Source organism: Saccostrea cucullata, unplaced genomic scaffold (genome assembly GCF_032062105.1).
Source record: "Saccostrea cucullata isolate Sc308-1 unplaced genomic scaffold, CSIRO_AGI_Scuc_v1 ctg43, whole genome shotgun sequence".
Classification (NCBI taxonomy): Eukaryota; Metazoa; Mollusca; class Bivalvia; order Ostreida; family Ostreidae; genus Saccostrea; species Saccostrea cuccullata.
This window is the reverse complement of record NW_026934231.1, coordinates 830,193-849,335: the sequence shown is the minus strand read 5'-3', so window position 1 is coordinate 849,335 and position 19,143 is coordinate 830,193. Positions and strand designations below refer to the sequence as shown.

At 33.5% G+C, this 19,143-nt stretch overlaps 1 protein-coding gene across 1 annotated transcript; it reads left to right on the top strand.

The window, feature by feature from the left end:
- The first annotated feature begins 2,369 nt into the window (after window positions 1–2,369).
- On the top strand, window positions 2,370–18,758 carry LOC134240300 (protein SPEC3-like). The gene is made up of 5 exons (XM_062722406.1): window positions 2,370–2,450; window positions 3,994–4,015; window positions 5,675–5,931; window positions 17,960–18,035; window positions 18,504–18,758. Exons 2-5 carry the CDS (start codon window positions 4,010–4,012, stop codon window positions 18,519–18,521), a joined length of 357 nt encoding a protein of 118 aa, XP_062578390.1. The 5' UTR covers window positions 2,370–2,450; window positions 3,994–4,009; the 3' UTR covers window positions 18,522–18,758.
- Window positions 18,759–19,143: the final 385 nt, after the last annotated feature.

Here is a 19,143-nt window from a genome sequence, read left to right as displayed (position 1 = left end):
ACAGACATTTATATTTCGGGGGGGGGGGGGGGTTCAGCTGTATCAGAAAATGATGTTTATATGCTTCAAATTCATTTTTATTAATAAAAATAATTAATTCATTGGTCAGAAAGTCAAACTGTCAAAAGGTATAGCTCGCTTAATTTGATAAGGACCACTGACCACTACCGGTAAAACAATTGTGTATTGTAAGGCAAATAAAATTAAGAAAATATGCATTTGTTAATCTTGATATTTTTGTAATGCTCAGTATATACATAAATTTACCTTCTGTCTTCATTGTTTAAGATGTCTAGCCTTCTTTTCTTCTTCCAGACTGTATCTTTCGCCAGAAAATGTTCATTGCTGTTTACTAAATACACATTGTACCTCCAAACGTTAGAGAGTAGTTCAAGGGAAGTAATTGGGAAGCAAAAAATGCTTCAAAATGTAAAAAAAAGTAATCTTTACCTTTGAATTCCTTTTACATCTTTGAGTCTCCCACCAATATTTTACATATTTTGATATAATTAAATATCAGCCTTTCATAATTAATTATTACTAAATTTGTAATCAGTGTGCCTTTTTTGTTTTAAGCCTCCAAAAACTCCACTAAACCAATCACATATCTGATATGTTATAATATGTAAAATGGCCATTTACTATTGAGAGATTAAATTAAAACTACAGATATAATTACTTGAATCTGTAGGATTAAATTTAAATAATGAAAACATATTAAGTTATCCCTTTTCATTTTTTGAACACAGTTTTTCTTGATAAGTACACGTTTTTCAAAATTAACGAAATTGAGAATTTTGCACCCCGTTTCTATGGCAACCAAGGATCTATTTCATAAACACACTTTAGATTTTACAATTAATGACATAGCTGTTTAAAATTATTATAAAAAAATCAAAATGTTTTTCTATGCGTGGCCAACCAATTTTGATAATTACAGAGAATTGATATTAATATTTTCATCAAAACACAACAAAACTTATTTTCTCAAATTCAAATCTGTGCTCCATAACAGTAAGCCAGTTATACATCTGATTTTAAAACTGGCTAACATGAGTTCCATTTTAATCAAATGCAATGAAACGTCACACATCGATAAGATAAATGTTTTTATGCCCCGCCATGAATATGGCCGGGGCATATAGTGTTTGACATGTCCGTCTTCCGTCCTTCTGTCCTTCTGTCCTTCCGTCACACTTTGCGTTTAGCTCTGTTCAAAGCTAAGTTTCAAAGATACTATCAAAGATATTTTCATCAAACTTCATATGCTGATAGATATTGATGAGAGCTATGCAACTGCATCAACATTTTATGACCTTGACCTTTCCTTTGACCTTGACCTCACTTTTCTTAAATTAGTGTTTAGCTCAGTTTTAAACATACCATTCAAGATGGTGTTATCAAACTCCACATGTTGATACAAACTTGCACGGATGATGCATCTCTGGATGAACACTACCAGACTTGCTTGGGATGCTGGATCTGACCTACCGGTACATTTTCCAGATGAGTGACCAGGTTAAAGTTTTTGGAACAGGTCCATTTCCAAGGAACTATAAGCCCTACCCAAACCAAACTTGAACGGATGATGCATCTAGGGATGAACACTACCAGACTTGCTTCGGATGCTGGATCTGACCTACATTTTCCAGATGGGTGACCAGGTTAAAGTTAATGGAGCAGGTTCATTCCTAAGGAACTATAAGCCCTACTTCGACCAAACTTGCATGGATGATGCATCTAGGGATGGACACTATCAGACTTGCTTCGGATGCTGGATCTGACCTATATTTTCCAAACAAGCAATTCAGCTGCCACACTATTCAAGATATTCTGATCAAATTTTATACACATACAAATTTTCATGTTGCTTTACTAATATATCCTCGGCGGGGCATTCATGTCCTATGGACATATTTCTAGTTTTTTTTATTTATTAGAAAATATGTCGATCTGTAATCTTGTAAAATTTGTATGTGGAGGAGGAACATTGTCTACGTATCTTTTGAATGACCCTCGTTCAAGTTGAAGAGATAAAAACCGGAGCTAGCACCAGGTTTCGTCGACAATTAACATTTCAATGGGCTTCCATAGATCTTAGTAAGCCCCGTTTACAAACCACGTGAACATGACTACAGTTAAGGATTTAAACAAAGAGGAAATAATTTAAAAAGAAGCTATTATATATCGTCTACGGTCTAGGTAAGATCATGATATAAAATGTACTTTTTGTTGAGTTAGCAATGCCAGGTCCTGTGTACCTTGGAAAAGCATGCAGGTAAATTCCAGGCCTTTTACCTGTTTATAATAATTTGTATTCAAACAATCGCCGGTCGATATCTCAGTATATTACATAATAATAATAACATCCAGGCAAAAGTCGCATGCATTATCAGTTAAAACTTTTCACCTTTTCATGTTTATCTTGCCACAAGAATTGATTTAGACAGGTAGGTGTATACGAGACATTTAAAATAGTGAGTATAGTGATGCCCATATACCTATAAGACTAACCAAAAAGAGTCTCCGGCTTATGTCGGTATCCTTGGATTGATATTTTGTTTTAATTAGGTAGGTACTGTGGCTAGTTTTGAAGGGACGGGGAATAGTGCGGAAGTCAAGTATAGTGGATGTCATCAGTGGACTGGTTATAGAGGATACACAATTTCAATTAGGCCAAATTCTTGGACGGAATATATAAAAGAGGTTGATAAGAGAAAAATTATTGTAAGCACGGGGGCCAGACGCACTATTTGTCATTTTTAGGTGTTTCTATACAATTAAATACATGTATAACGTTACGCAGGCCTCAGTGTATTACGGAAAGGGGGTTGGTTGCGGTTCCCTACTCTTTTGATGAATAATCTTTTACTGACATTATTTTAAAATGAACATTTTAAAATTTCATTTATTGACTGCCTTTCCTTGTCTACTCTTTGTTGTAGTAAGGTGGATCTCTGAATTCAGGAAGAAAAAGAAAAATCGTGTAGGTGGTTTAGTAGTTCTTTTTTAAACCTATATATTTCTTTCAATTTTTGGGGATAAACACTTTTTAAAGTTGCTTTTGTCTTGTTCTGAATATTGATACCCCGTGTATAATGCTGATATGTCGCCTACCGCGTCTGGTCCCCGTTTTCTGATAACATGAATGTGATTCCCAGAAAAGATACCGAAACCGGATGTATTGCAAGGAATCGATTAAAAAATATGCATATTACACTAAACGAATTGAATTGTTTTTATTACGTGGCCGATTTCAGTATGTCTTAAAGATAATTAATTTTAATTGGTATATGTTCAATTCCAGTTTTTACAGTATTATATATAATTGTGTTTCAGCGGTATTAATGATAATACTTGTTATTTTCGTAGGTCCATATTATTCGAATTCTATGTAGAGAAGTGAACAGACATTGGCTTACATCCATGGGTGTTTATAGTAAATTCTATGCATGAAAATTCAAGTAAATGAAAAAAAGATGTAATAAATGTAATCGGTGAAAAAATGTCCAGCAAGCCTAAGGGTTAAATATTTTAAGGGGTTGTCAATCGAGATCCACCTATGAAAAGATTAATTATGATTTTTTAAATATAATTATATATTTGGAGTAGAATTCTTTGTCTGTATACATGTACACCTCAAACGTAATGTACTTGGACATTTTATTATCATTATAAGAGTCAGGTTTTTAAAATTTTATTTATATATTTTTTATTTAAAAAACTATAAGCCATGTTATTATATTTTAGACTTATATCGGCCATCGTATTTTATTCGGATCATTGCAATTCAGTTTGCATTCTTGAATAAATTTTGCATAATCATGATAATGGGATAATTGATTATTGCACACAAAATATCATTTTGCAGAAGTGCACATTATTAAAGCATAAACATGTATAAGCACATACATGTACTAACATGTCTTTTCATAATTCTTAACTTCATGTTCTACGAAATCAATCAAATGTATTAATTTAATTTCTTTGTAGATAACAAAACAGAGATATGTCTGTAAGTATTTTCGCGTATATTTAGTGTTACATGTATTTAGTGTTACATGTATATATATTCTTAAATTTGAATCACCTCGATGGGTTTTTTTATGATTTACAATGATTACAATATTTATCTTGTCAAATGAAGTAGTACTAATACTCGTATTTGTAAATTCTTGTGTAGCATGTTCACACAGATTTTTTTTAGTCACATGGATCTTTTTTACGACAAGAAAAAGATCTATACTTTTTTTTTTTTTTTTTGGAAAAATCGATGTATGTTTTCAGCATGAAAAGAGTGATATTTGTTTTTATATTTTATTTGATTTTGTGTGTGTGTGTGTTTTTAAATGAAAATGTAAATGTTGAATTATTAAAGAGTACGATGCTTCATATTTTAATTTACTGTTCAAAAATACAACACATAAATACCTATCAAAACATATCAAGAAAATTCAGATTAACATTTAATTTTTTTTTCAATATTTAAGAAAAGAATATTTTTCAAACTAATGAGTAAATCATTTTGGAAACAATTTACGAATACATATAGGATAGATTTTTAAAAAAATGAAAAGAAATTTTGAATATACAAAAACTGCTTGTCTGTAAGATTTGAACAATCCCAATTACATTTTAAAGTTTTCTTTAAAAAATAAATTTAAAAAAAAAAGTCATGTTCACGGTTCAATGCATGCTGCAGATTTTACACTGAAGTTCATTGTCATCGTGATATACTATAGGGTGCAACAAACACGTTTTCTTTCACCTCATTACGCACCAAAAGATATTCGATATCATTTGCACTGGGCAATGCATGACCAAGTAAAACAAACACAAATGCACATTCAATGAAATAAAAGGAAAACAAACAGAATCAACAGCGTAAGATATTTGAGTATGTGTACTGCAAGCTGCACAGCGTAGTCCGAAATATCTTAATATGTTTTCCAGTCTTTTTTTTTTTTTTTTTTTTTTTTTTTACGATTTTGGCATTTTACATGCCATGGAAAAATTTGGATCGCAGAGATATCGAAAATCAACCCGAGAATGCTGCCTCTTGTCAGAGGCGGGGAATTTCCAGTTTTCTTAATGGCGCCGATTCTTATGTTAATCTAGTATATAAAATATCAAAATCGTAACTTTTTCAAAATCGTGAAAAAGCCTGGAAAACGTCAGATATTTTGGACTAGCCGCAGCGACCAGCTAAAAAGCAATCACGTGAAACGAATGAGAAGAGGCATATAGTCTTGAGATAGGAAAACTGATATGGCTTATTAACGAGTTGAGTTCAATTTTACCACGCAATGGTTATCTTATTTCAAGACTATTGAGTCTTCAGATTTAATCGAAAACAACTCATAAAAGATTTAAAAGAGGTTTCTTTACTTGAGTACATATTCTCTAACCTGTTGCCGAGCGAAGACATGAAGTTATAGCCATTTATCTGTAAAATATGAAAATTTAAGCAAGATGAATGACTAGGTAGGAAAAATCCAGTTATTGAAATGTTGAATACAGCGGGAGGCTGTCAAAAGAGAAATTTCAATGCAAAATATTTTCGTAGGCACATTATTGTTGGAATATTTCTTAATTCCTACAGTTTTCGGACTGCTTTCATATCGATAGCTTCCTCCTTTCTTTAATCTAAGACAACATTTTTCTCTGTTTTCAGGATAAACCGCCTCCGTATCAACCCCCTCAAGGTTATCCACCACCTCAACAGGGTTACGGCCAGCCCCCACAGGGTTACGGCCCACCCCCACAAGGATATGCCCCCGGACCACAAGGATATCCACCGCCCCAACATGGATATGCCCCACCCCCACAAGGATATGCCCCGCCCCCGCAACATTCCCATCACACCAACACGACAGTTGTGGTAGGGGGAGGGGCACCAGCACCGGTTGTCATACAACAGGTGCCCGAGAGGTACACTGGGTTTTTTTTGTTTGAATTTCAATTAGTCTGTCCAAAATATATAACCATCATGCAATATTTATTAAATGCTGCGACTGACGTCGTTAAAAATAGGTTGCAATTTTTCCTTCACCAAGCGCCGCGGCCCGGCATTTTTAAGTGAAGTTTGCGGGTCCTTCGGATGAGACCTCGAAAACCGAGGCCCCGTATCACGGCAGGTGTTGTTACGATAAGGATCCATCACTGCTCGATGGCCAAGTATTGGTCTAAATTTGAAATCCTTCACCAGTATAAGGTGTCGTCTTAATGAGAGTGAAAAAATTATTCTCGAATTGGACGTAAAACAACATCGTTACAATCAATCTACTTTACAGTTATAATTATGAGCCTTTCCAAAAAAAAAATGATATTGTTACAAACCTTTCCTTCTAGAACTATTATGACATATCCTACGTTTATTTATTTACTAAAATTATTTTAAAACCCATTTATTGAAAACAAGTGACCTTTTAAGTATATTGTACATGTACTTATTAACAGCATCCTTAAGGCTCGCATGGTTTCAATTTGTTTTTTTAACAGCAATATTAAAAAGTTTCATCAATTACGGATACTGGTACTTAGTTGATTTTTTTCCATTTTACAAAACACTTGGACTGTAAAGCAACCATCAGAATTTCGGAGCGTTCCAAAGATGTGATTTTAATCAGATTGCACTTGCACATTTCCTTTTCCATACGATTAAAATATTGGCATGTATTTATCTGTTAAAAACAGTCTTTGCTATCTATAAAAAGATTTGAACTGGCAAACAAAATATGGATACTTATGACGAGAAATCCGCTTCCAACATTTTTCATGGCAATTCTTGTGTTTAGGGGGACTGCATTGATTATGTAATAAATTGCCTTGTTTAAAATCTGTTCTCCTGGGTATTTTTCTGATAAAAATAAGTGCTTGGTTGTGAAAATTATGTGTGTATAATAATTTTTTTTTTAAGATTTATTGCCCCAGGACTAGGGGATTAGGTATGTAGGGGCAGATTACCTCGTATTTTACCCCGTATACTAGTGTAGAGAAGGTGAATTATTCCTTTTAAGTGTAAAATCTTCTTCATGTTCTAGTTCTGCAGTTTTAAGTACACATCAAGTGCTATTGTACAAAATGCATGTAATTATAGTAAATGCATCTACTTTTTAATTTACTATATAGAGTTCTGAACTAAATATGTTATTGATTACATTCATATTTTTTTTATTTTTAAACTGTTCGTTATCTTTAAAATATTTTATTCATTTCTGATTGTTTTATTTTTCTTAATGCTTTGGGGGAACATGTCTATTTTTTCAGGGGGGGGGGGGGGTACATTTATCATACGGATACTTTACAATAGTGCAATATACTTTACATTATGCAAATAATGTAAAGTGCGTCATTTCGACTTCTGTTGAATCATACATAACTGAATCTACACTTTAAACAGCCCAAGACCACTAGATTTTCTGACGTCAGCATAAATTTGCATGTAAATTAGCTATCTGTTTACTTTACCTACTGCTGAACGAGCCGCAATACATTGTGGGCACAGGCACCTGACGTTACTTATTTTTCTTTTAATAAAAAAATATACCCATACGTTTATTATTAGGTATGGGTATATTTTTTTTATTAAAGGTACTTGGACACAGATTTGAAGTTCATTTTTTCTGTATAATATTACAAATTATATATTTTCATAGCATTTCACACAAAAATTAATTAAATATCTTATTTCATTTAAAAGTTATTGAAAAATTAAAATTTTTTGGCGGGTTTGATTGACACATCCTTGCACTTTCACAAATTTTAACTTTATTCTTAATCCTTAGGTAAAGTGGAAATCTTGTTGTGTATTAATGAAAAATATTAATACTATAATCCAGAAAATTCAGAGAAGACATGTTCGAAAGCAAAACAAACACACAATTTATTGTCAGTCCGTGCAGTTGTGGTGAACAGACTTTGGCGATTTAACGCACCCGGTGAATCGTAAACACCAAACAATAACAGAGCTCTAGCCCTGTTTACAAAAACTGTTTTTATAACACAAGTGTGCTCGATTTGCTAAACTCTGTACACAACGGAATGACGATACTTGTAAAGAAGTTTTGCTTTCTAACATGTCAACTAAAAATTGTTTTTCTGGATTTAAGTTTTTTAAAATATTTCTCATTAATACACAACAAGATTGCCACTTTTCCGAAGGATTAAGAATAAAGTTAAAATTTGTAAAAGTGGAAGAATGTGTCAATCAAACTCGCCAAAATATTTAATTTTTTAATAACTTTTAAATGAAATAAGATATTTAATTAATTTTTGTGTGAAATGCTATTAAAATATATAATTCGTGATATTATACAGAAAATATCAACTTCAAATCTGTGTCCAAGTACCTTTAAAAGAAAAATAAGTAACGTCAGGTGCCTGTGATTGCGGGCTACTACAAGTACCCAGCTGTGTTGAAAATAAAGAGCAACTTGAATTGTCCCTAGGAAACTTATTTTTATACCCCCCGCAAACGAAGTTTAGGGGGGTATATTGGAATCACCATGTCCGTCTGTCCGTCTGTCTGTCTGTCTGTCTGTCTGTAGACGAGATTTTGTCCGGACCATTACTCAGAAACTATTGGAAGGATTTGTCTGAAAATTTGTACACATATTATTCACCATATGAAGTTGTGCACCTGATATTTTCATCTTGATTAGATTATTATTTGAATTTTACAGGTGTTTTTTCATTTTTATTTTGTGGTTTTGTCTGGACCGTTTCTCAGAAACTATTGCAAGGATTAATCTGAAAATTTGAACACTTATTATTCACCATATGAAGGTGTGCACCTGAAATTTTCAACTGTTTTTGTTAATTTTTTTGCATTTTACAGGTTTTATTTTTTATTTTAATTGACTTGTTCATTTTGGGCTCATGTATAAGGTTTGAGATGTAGAATCTAGAATATCTGTTCAAAAATACTACAGCTTTAAACTACTCATAAAAACTTAAAAAAAGAAACATCATCAAGTGTTAAAAACAGTTTTTACATTGCACAGAAGATAATGTAATTTCATTTGTCTCTTGGGAATAATGACTGGACATGCATCCAGTTAAAGATAAATTAATGAGTTTGGTGTTGGAAGTTGTTAAGGCATATCTCTTATCAAGCATGTGTCTCCAGGGAATAAGGCACAAGAATTAAAGATCTCTCTTCTCTTATTCTCTTAATTGTAATTTATTGTCTGTCAAAGCACTTCATTACTGGATGACCAGCTCTTTATTTTCAAAATGCATTTCAAATTGATATATCAAGATTAATTTGATTTTGTATAATGGTTTTTTTTCAACAATCAGTTTGCAGAGTGACATAACACATAATTGCAATATATTTTTTTAATGCAGTGATAAAAAAAATAAAATGAAAAAATTAAAAAAAAAATGTTACAATGGAATTACAATGTATTAGTATTGATGTTTCATTTGGTTGCACATTTGTTTCATTCATTAAGAAACATGATGAGCAATTATATTTCACTGCAAATTTTTGTAAGTAAATTGTGAACACCTCTAGATCCATAAAGTATTTTTGAATTGGCACCTTCTCTGAAAAACCCAGCGGGGGGTATTTGTCCCAATTGGACAGTTCTAGTTGATTCTTTTTTGAGATTTGTGAAAGAAATATTTAAAATTATGTATAATCTTTTATTTCTATACTCACATTTACAAAATTTGCTATATGAAGCCTTATATCAACTTATAATACATCAGCCTAACCCCATTGTTCAAAGAGACGTAGGTGCTATCGTGTCGATAAAACATTGAGTTTTTTTTTCGCTTGATATACGTGTACATAGTTTTAGCAGGTAGTATATACACCGTATACAACGGGTAACGCGGGGGAGTCGCTAAAAAGTATGGGGGAGTCGTTTTCAACGTATGGGGGAGTAGATTTTCACCGCTTCGGAGTCAGAGGAGATGTGGGTCACGTCTTTTTTCGGTATATATAAGATGTATTTACAAAAAACAAATATCCCACGGAAGATGGCAATAGTTAAGCTTTATCGTGGTCATTTGTCCGGCTATCATATACGTCTAGTTTTCTCAAACACTTTGAAACTATTTGACAGTTTTCATATTTACGTTGATCGGGTGGTAAAAACATGCATGATTTGCACAATCTACGGCTTGCGTAGGGATTCTCACATTTAAAACAGCGAGTGAAAACGTTTATCTTTTAAATGCAACAACTTAAACTTAACTAGACTTTATAAAAATTGATAATTAAGACATTTTCTCTTCAGACAGTAACGGTTACGTAGGGGGGAGTCGTTAATGGGAAAGCACATCGCAGGGGGAGTCGCAAAATAAAGTCAAATGCATATACTTAAATTGGTGTTGTTTTCATCTCTTTTATACTGCCAATACCTTTTTAGGTCACTCAGGTGACCTATTGCTATCTGTTTTCGTCCGTCGTCGTGCGTTGTTCGTTAACATTTGAACATTTTCAGCTTCTTCTCTGGAACCACTGAACCAATTTAAACCAATTTGGCACAAAGCATCTATTGGTGAAGGGTAACCGAAATTGTGAATTTCATGGTCCCTGCTCGCCTGGGGCCTGGGGGTGGGGCAAAAACCACTAAAATTAATGCAATCGTCAGAAATCTTCTTCTTTACTCCAGGACATCAAGCAGTCAAACTGTTTGCATGATTGTAATCAATATTGAGTCCTCTACCAAAATTGTGAATTTTATGGCCCCAGGGTCAGGGGTTCTGGTGTTAGGGCGGGGCTAAATAAGTATATAGTGAAAATGCATTATTCAGAGACGTAGCAACAGGCGGGGGGGGGCTGCCCCCCCCCCCAACTTTTTTCTCCAACATTATCTTTACTATAGTAAATGTTCATTGAAAGGATTGTTGGCCCCCCACTTATTACCATAGTATAGTTATATGAAGGAAATGTAGTGAAAAAAAATTGGAGGTAAAAGTAACTTGCTTTGGAAAAGTTGGCCACAAGCCCCCCCCCCCCCCCCCCCCCCCCCCCCCCCCCCCCATTAAATAGGATTTTCGAGTTTGGGCAACTTTTAATTTTTTTCTTTTTTTGTGAATTTGTAAATTTTATGGCCCCAGGGACAGGGGTTCTGGTGTTAGAGTGGGGCTCTATTGATTATATATTGAAAATACATGAATTTTATGAAAATCTTCTTCTTTGCTCCTGGGTTGAAAATAAACTAACTAATAGCATAGTTATGATGTGTAAGAGTGCCTCTACCAAAATTGTGAATTTTATGGCCCCAGGGTCATGGGTTCTGGTGTTAGGGTGGGGTTCTATTGATTATATAATGAAAATACATGAATTCTTTGAAATAATTTCTTTTCTGCTCCTTGGAATTAAATAAACTAAGTATATAGTTATGATGAGGAAGAATACCTCTTCCAAAATTTTGATTTTATGGCCCTAGGGTCAGGGGTTCTAGTGATAGGGTGGGGCTCTATTGATTATATAGTGAAAATACATTAAATCTTTGAAAAATTTCTTCTCTGCTCTTGGGTATTAAGCAGATGAACTACCTATGTAGTTATGATAAGCAAGGACCCTAATCTTCCAGAATTTTGAAATTCAAGGCCCCAGGGTCAGGGGTACCATAGGAGGGGTGTACTTATATCCTGAAACTGGATGAATTGTTTGAGATCTGCTCCATGGTATTAATTAAATATTTTTGAAAAGGAAGGGTGCCTTTTCAAAAATTGTGCAATGTGTGGATCTAGGCCTAAGGGTCAGGGGTTCATGTGTGATAGGGGCATTACTGATTATTGCTGAATATTACTAATTACTTGAAATGCATTTTTTGTTCCCACCCTGCCTATGGGTATTAAGTAAACAAAGTAAGCAACTGCTAAGTGTATTGTTATGATGATCAATGGTACCTCTTTCAAAACGCCATAGTATCTGGCTTAAAATATGAAATAAATTAAATCACTGGAAAGTTGTTTCATAATGCTCAGGTGACCTATAAGGCCCATGGGCCTCTTGTTATTTATTCGTAGATATCTATAAATCTATGTTTGGTTATTTACTTTATAATCTGAAGCTAAGAAGAGATTTTTTTTGGCTTTATCAATCAGCAATTTAGATTACATGAACAATTGGATTATATATCATCGGAGCACATGTGCTTGGGGACTGGAAACCCCCCCCCCCCCCTTCAGTATATAATGTTCGTACATGTATATCACAAAAATTCAATTCAATTCAATTCACGAATTCACGAACCCTCACTTCCAATATGAAAGCCTCTCCATAAAAAAAGAACAACCCGATTAATAATTTGGAAATTTCCTAATAATATCAAACATTTTTTTTTTATTATTATTATTGCAGAATACTTAAATTATAGTAAATATTATTTGCTAATGTGTTTATACAATTTGGTTGTCAAACTGTTGTAACCTCCTTTCACCAACCCATTTTTTATTTTGCTTGTCAAAATTTTTCAGGTGAGTTGTCTGTAATTTTTGTTTGTTATACTTTTAAAAATTGTTACATAAATTTACACCAAAAAGAATAACCTTTCTACTGTTTTCATAAGTCAAATAGTCAAATAGTCAAATAAATAGCTGTTTGACCGTGGAGCGAGATGTTGGACCTTTTGATGAGATATTGCACCGTTTACGTCAAAGTGTGGGCGGGGTCAGCTGTCAGAACTTTACGAAATTGACAGTTTTTCAATGCAGTGAGGGTTAACTAAAATTTCATCATGATAATATCATAATAAACCGTAAAATATATTTCAAAACATTTATCGAATGTGTTCTCTAGATCTGGCAAAACGTGTTTTGTCGACCCCTTGAACAAAACTATTTGCCTTCGGCCTAATCGTCTCGTGCAAACAGTTTGGTTCTTGGGTCCGACAAAACGCATGTTGCCATCGAACCCTGTCTATGAATGTACAAGTATAATGCTGGTCGCCTCAGACTGATTCTGGTACAACAACCCGCCATGCTATGTGTTCACGAAACTGCGGAAGGGGAGGGGTAAAGGGGGGTAATATGTTCTGAGGAACTGTATATAGCTGGGGCAAGGTAGGGAGGGTATCATGATAATGAAATGTATACATTGAAGAAATATTTTCGTATTTCTTCTTTTCAAAGTTTTTGGTTAATTAATTTTACATTGACACTTCTCATTTTATTTATCATAGACATACATTTCCAGCGCTTTAGGTAATATGCAATCCAGTCCCTTCTTCAGCATTCATTCTGTACATTTACCTATGTGTATTAACCTCAGATTATCCAAAATATTCTCAATTAACATACTAATTCGTTTGTGTCTGAAGATGTGTTACTACATATGATAAATAAATAATAAATTGTGAGCCTAATCGTGACAATATACCAGTTAAATTTAACCCCCTTTCCAAAGAAAACGTCAAGGGGCGTGAAGACACGTCAGAGATCTGAGATTTTCTAATTTAAAAAAATGGTTGATATTATCAAGAAATTTTTCATATTATAAATCTGGTTGATTTTTTTTTATGGAGAGGCTTTCATATTGGAAGTGAGGGTTCTGAATTCGTGATTTGAATTTTTGTGATAAACATGTACGAACATTACATACTGAGGGGGAGGATCCTGTCCCCAAGCACATGTGCTCCGATGATATATAATCCAATTGTTCATGTAATCTAAATTGCTGATTGTTTTCTGGAACTGATAAAGCCACAGAAAAAATCTCTTTTCTTTACTTCAGATTATAAAGTAAATAACCAAACATAGATTTATAGATATGTACGAATAAATAAAAAGGTATTGGCAGTATAAAAGAGATGAAAACAACACCAATTTAAGTATATGCATTTGACTTTATTTTGCGACTCCCCCTGCGATGTGCTTTCCCATTAACGACTCCCCCCTACGTAACCGTTACTGTCTGAAGAGAAAATGTCTTAATTATCAATTTTTATAAAGTCTAGTTAAGTTTAAGTTGTTGCATTTAAAAGATAAACGTTTTCTCTCGCTGTTTTAAATGTGAGAATCCCTACGCAAGCCGTAGATTGTGCAAATCATGCATGTTTTTACCACCCGATCAACGTAAATATGAAAACTGTCAAATAGTTTCGAAGTGTTTGAGAAAACTAGACGTATATGATAGCCGGACAAATGACCACGATAAAGCTTAACTATTGCCATCTTCCGTGGGATATTTGTTTTTTGTAAATACATCTTATATATACCGAAAAAAGACGTGACCCACATCTCCTCTGACTCCGAAGCGGTGAAAATCTACTCCCCCATACGTTGAAAACGACTCCCCCATACTTTTTAGCGACTCCCCCGCGTTACCCGTTGTATACGGTGATATAGGTCCTTAGTTTTAGACAACAGGAGAAGGTGTGCAATTATTATTTAACTCCTCGATATTTATTATCAGAAAGTGTTTTATGTACATGCAAACGTCAAAGAGTTTGTACGGTATTCGGAGCAACTATTAATCATCTAAAACAACTCCAATATTAAATGTGAGCACGGAGCAATGCCTTTAGAATATAATCTTTCAATTTCGGTCTTATATTTTAGTGATCAAGAAGCTCTACAGTTTTTCCAAATATTGTGCATTAAACCGAAGAAAACCACGTGTCGCCATTGAATCGTAAACACATAGTAGACTCATTCACTTGATTGGAGAACGAATGTGACGAAGACATCGTCACGGGTTGAAAATTGCCTTCCATATAAGGTAGTGGTCTCGACCTGTTAAAAAGTTGCCACCATCTTGGGCTAATGTAAAACAGAGTAAAATTCTTGCACTGCAAGGTCTTTATAACTTTCAGGCTTAAATACATGTATATTAGGAGTTACTTACACATTTAAAGCGTTTGATAAGGGGGCATAGAAAAAAAAACTTAATTTACCTGAAAAAAACTGACAAGCAAACAAAAAGGAAACTTGTCCAAACTGGTGTGGGGAAGAGGGGAAATAGCCTTTTAATGTATACATTTTGAATAGAAAAAAGTTATGTATGGAAGATTGGGGGGAGGGGGGGGGGGAGGATTGTGCCCGAATGTTTGGTAGTGTAAACATTGGCGGATTCAAAAGGTTTATTGCAGAAACGGGACTCCATCCAAACTCATTTTGTTTAAAACAAAGTTTGAAATATTAGCAACTGTCACGAAATAGGAAATCACTTTCCGCTGGATCGCATACAATACACTAAGTATAAATCAGCGTAAATCAGCGTAAATAGGAAGAAAGAGACATAATTCGTGCAGTCAGTGATAAAATTATATCAAGTATCAGTTATCATATTGTTTTTGCATTGCTATATAAACGATTAAATTAATACTATGTTGTTAACAACCTCTTGAAAACTAAACCCCTTGCAGTCGTGACGTCTGCCATAAGTATTTACAAAGTAAAGAAAAAGAAGGAAAAAAAGGAAATCAATAATATGTTGTTTGTTTCCTTACTGTCCCTTTCGATAATTTTTCCATCATATTGAGGTCAATGGACCGTGAAAAATATTTTTTCTAGCCAGCACATACAATGAAGCGCATTGAAGTGGTAAAATTTTCCGTTTGGACGAAACGTTCTGAGTCATGTTTTGAACGTCAATTATAATATAACGACACGCCCATTTCTTTAGAAACGAGAAAGGAATATTCGTTGTAACACTGTGTAATGTTTTAGGACACTACACTTTCCGCGACAAGCAACATGAGGTACACTGAAATGTAGATTTTTAAATAAGAAAGAACTATGTATAGAGTACCCGCCTTATGTAAAACACGCATTGCAACGAATTTGTACATAATTATGATTTTATCATGTTTATTGGAGTTATCATAGCACATGTATGAGTCGAACACGTGTTTACTCGGTGTTTATGTAGACCGTCAATTTCATTGGCTATTATATTTATAAAATACCTGTTATACAGGTATTCGATTGAATCATTTGACCGATTTTTCCTTTCTAAAAAAATGGGTGTGTCTAAAGATAGCTCAAAACGTTCCATCCAAGCAGAAAATTTTACCACTTCAATGCGCTTCATTGTATTGCGACACGGGACCTCGGTTTATACGGTCTCATCCCCAGATTAACCGGTCTCCAGGTCCCGCAGTTGGGTTCGATGGTGTAAGGATCGACTCTTTACTCATTAAATGAAATATATGGAAATATTGAAGAGAATTTAAGCTCAAATGTTCTTGAAACAATACAAATTTGGAGCAGAGCAAATCGGACCTCTAAAACGTTAGAGGTGGGATCAGGTACCATGGAGAAGTGAGCATCCCCTGCTGATCAGTAACACCCACCGTGTGCTTAATTCTTGTCATGAACGGGAAATAATAGAAAAATCCGTGGACAATTCAGCACACATATAAATAATGGCCTAAGTATGAAAAATGGCAGTCAGCCTTTGACTTAATAATAATTTGTATTTGCTGACATGGCCCTTGTATCGAAAACTTTTAAATGTGAAGAGAAAGGGCGTTTATATTAATCAGGTGTATATACCTGTGACAAAACCTTTCTAAATACATCATAATTTTTTACCCCGTGAAATTGACCTTGAAGTTTGGCCTATTTTTCAAAAACTTTAACTTTGGTCATAACGTTTTAATGATTAAAGATTTAATAAGAAGATTTAGGGCTTTCACCTTTCACATGTATATTACCTGTGACAAAACCTTTCAAAATACACTATGATTTTTGACCCAGTAACCTTGACCTTTACGTTTGACTTATTTTCAAATATGTTATTTTTCCATGTAACTTTCGATAGAGAAGAGAGAGTTTTTATATTGTTTTGACATGTGCATTTCTTGTGACAATATTTCCGAGCAGGGTATGATATCTTGACCTTGACCTTTATGTTTGAGGTAATTTGGAAAAAAAAATCAACTTTTGTGATAACTTTTGAATGACATATGATAGGGCATTCATATTTGACACAGTGTGCCTTAGATATTGACATCCCACCGACCATGACATCAAATTCTTGAATTTGCTTGTTGCTATCAATAGTTAATATCCCTGGATTAGGAGTATAAAAAATGAAATGTACACTCTAGGTTTAGCTCACTTGTTTCATAGTAATCAAAAAGATAGTACCGTAAATCTGGAAATTTTTTACAGAAGATTTTATTTATGTAATTCACCAAAATGGTGTCGATTAATTTTTACGTTTCAAAATTTTGCGAATTACCACTCTTTGTTTACATTCTCTTATTGGTAATTTATTTTTAAGAAAAATATTTTTTATTCATTTGTCCAGTTTTTCACGATTTAAGAGACAAGTTTATTAAACATTACTACTCCCGAAGACCAAGTGTCTTCAAACTAATACAACTATTCTGTAGTACAAATACCAAAGATGTAAATCAATTAAGGAAATATATGCATGTATATCATGCTAATAAATTACGAATGGAATGTTTAAATCAATAAATCTAAATAATAAAATGTATGTGTCACTAGTTGGTAAGTGTATAACATGTTATTGTACTATATGTATGTAACTGATAAATACAATGTTGTACTTATGATGCTTATGGGATGTACGTCCCACGGAATAGAGAACTGGACAACCTATGCACTTCAGCAAGCAAAGGCGCGTGGGCAGACGACAACAGAAACTTGATTGTTAGTCGTCATCTCTTAATTAATAGTCCCGCACAGAAAGTGTTTTTCAGAGATTAAAATCTTTTTTAAAGTCATCTTTGTCACTGATTGTCGTAAGCATTAAATTGACTGAAGTGATGTTATATGATTATGTTTTTTACTTTTTAACTTTCCACTGGAAATCAATTTTCTTCTCGCATTCCGTGTGGAGATTGACATCACCTAAAATTGTTTGTCATAGCAAGATAAAAATCACCAGCATCAATATTTAATATGAGACGTTTAACTGAATGTACAGAATATAGAAAACTTCGCTTTAATAAATGATTAACTCACTTAAAAAGACAGCTATAAGAATTATATATGTGATTTTAAATTATGATTTCAGATTTGCAGACAAGATTTGTTTGAACCTGGTGATTAGTCTCTTCTTCTGGCCCTGGCTTATTGTGTGGCTTTGCCTGGTAAGGACAGTTAATTAAAAAGTAATAAAATAAAGTTAAGGAAGCCATAAAATAATGATCCCCACCTATGACTTTGTGAGTTATAATATTACAATCAAGCAATAAATTATAATGATTTCCAACTGCTTTACATTTTCTTTCTCCGCTGAGTATCTGAATAGCAAGTGAATTTATTTGAAAAATAAAATCAGATAATTTATCCCATCAAATTGCAATAATTGACATGTTTAGTTTCTCATAAGTTAAATTTTGCATATTCTATATGGTCTGGAAATCGTTGAAACATCAGTTCAGACATACGTGTACCCCGGGCATCTCAATTTATCCAATAAAATTGACGGTAGATAGACGTGGTTTTTCATCGTGATCTCAAGAATACCTTGAAATCAATATAAATCCTTTCAAACCACGAATATTTGAACCCACGGTTTTAAATTAAACAATTGTAACAATGCTATTCCTTTACAGTGTATCTTCGAGAAGTAGGAGGAAATGCTGTGGTCTGAAAGAGCAGCCATGACAGCCAAGAAAACTAAGCAGGATTCATTCGATCCCATTAAATCATAATAACATGTAATAATGATACAACCATAGACATTAATCTCATACAATTTGTTTACTATTTTAGCATTATGTTATATCACTGATTTTTTTTTTCAATTTTTTTTCCATATGTTTAAACTTTACAGAGATTTTGCAATAAATAATTTAATTTTGCAGTTACTAATTATTCTTATATAACTAATATAGAGGTTTACATGTACATAGACGTGAACTTTTTCGTACAGTTTTTTTATGATTATAAATTAACCAAAAATAAAAGTTTGGTTTTATCAAAATACAATTTGAGATATTTTTTATTCTGCTGAATTTTCACCATTTCTAGAGTAATATAGTAAAGAAAGAAGGCATCATTTAAAGATTTTTATCAAGATGTAATTCCGGATCAGTGATGTGATCGTGTGATTAGATCACATGACCAATTCGTTTTTACATGTATATCCCGATAAATGTTTAAAAATGTTCCTTACTAGTTTACATTGTGACATATTAATTTGAAATATTTGCGTATTACACACTTCAACCCATGAACTGAGTTATTTTAACA

Excerpts from the sequence above, each read along its gene's own strand:
- LOC134240300 (XM_062722406.1), top strand. Across the intron at positions 5,932-17,959 it reads ATACAACAGGTGCCCGAGAG|ATTTGCAGACAAGATTTGTT; the intron begins GTACACTGGGTT and ends TTATGATTTCAG.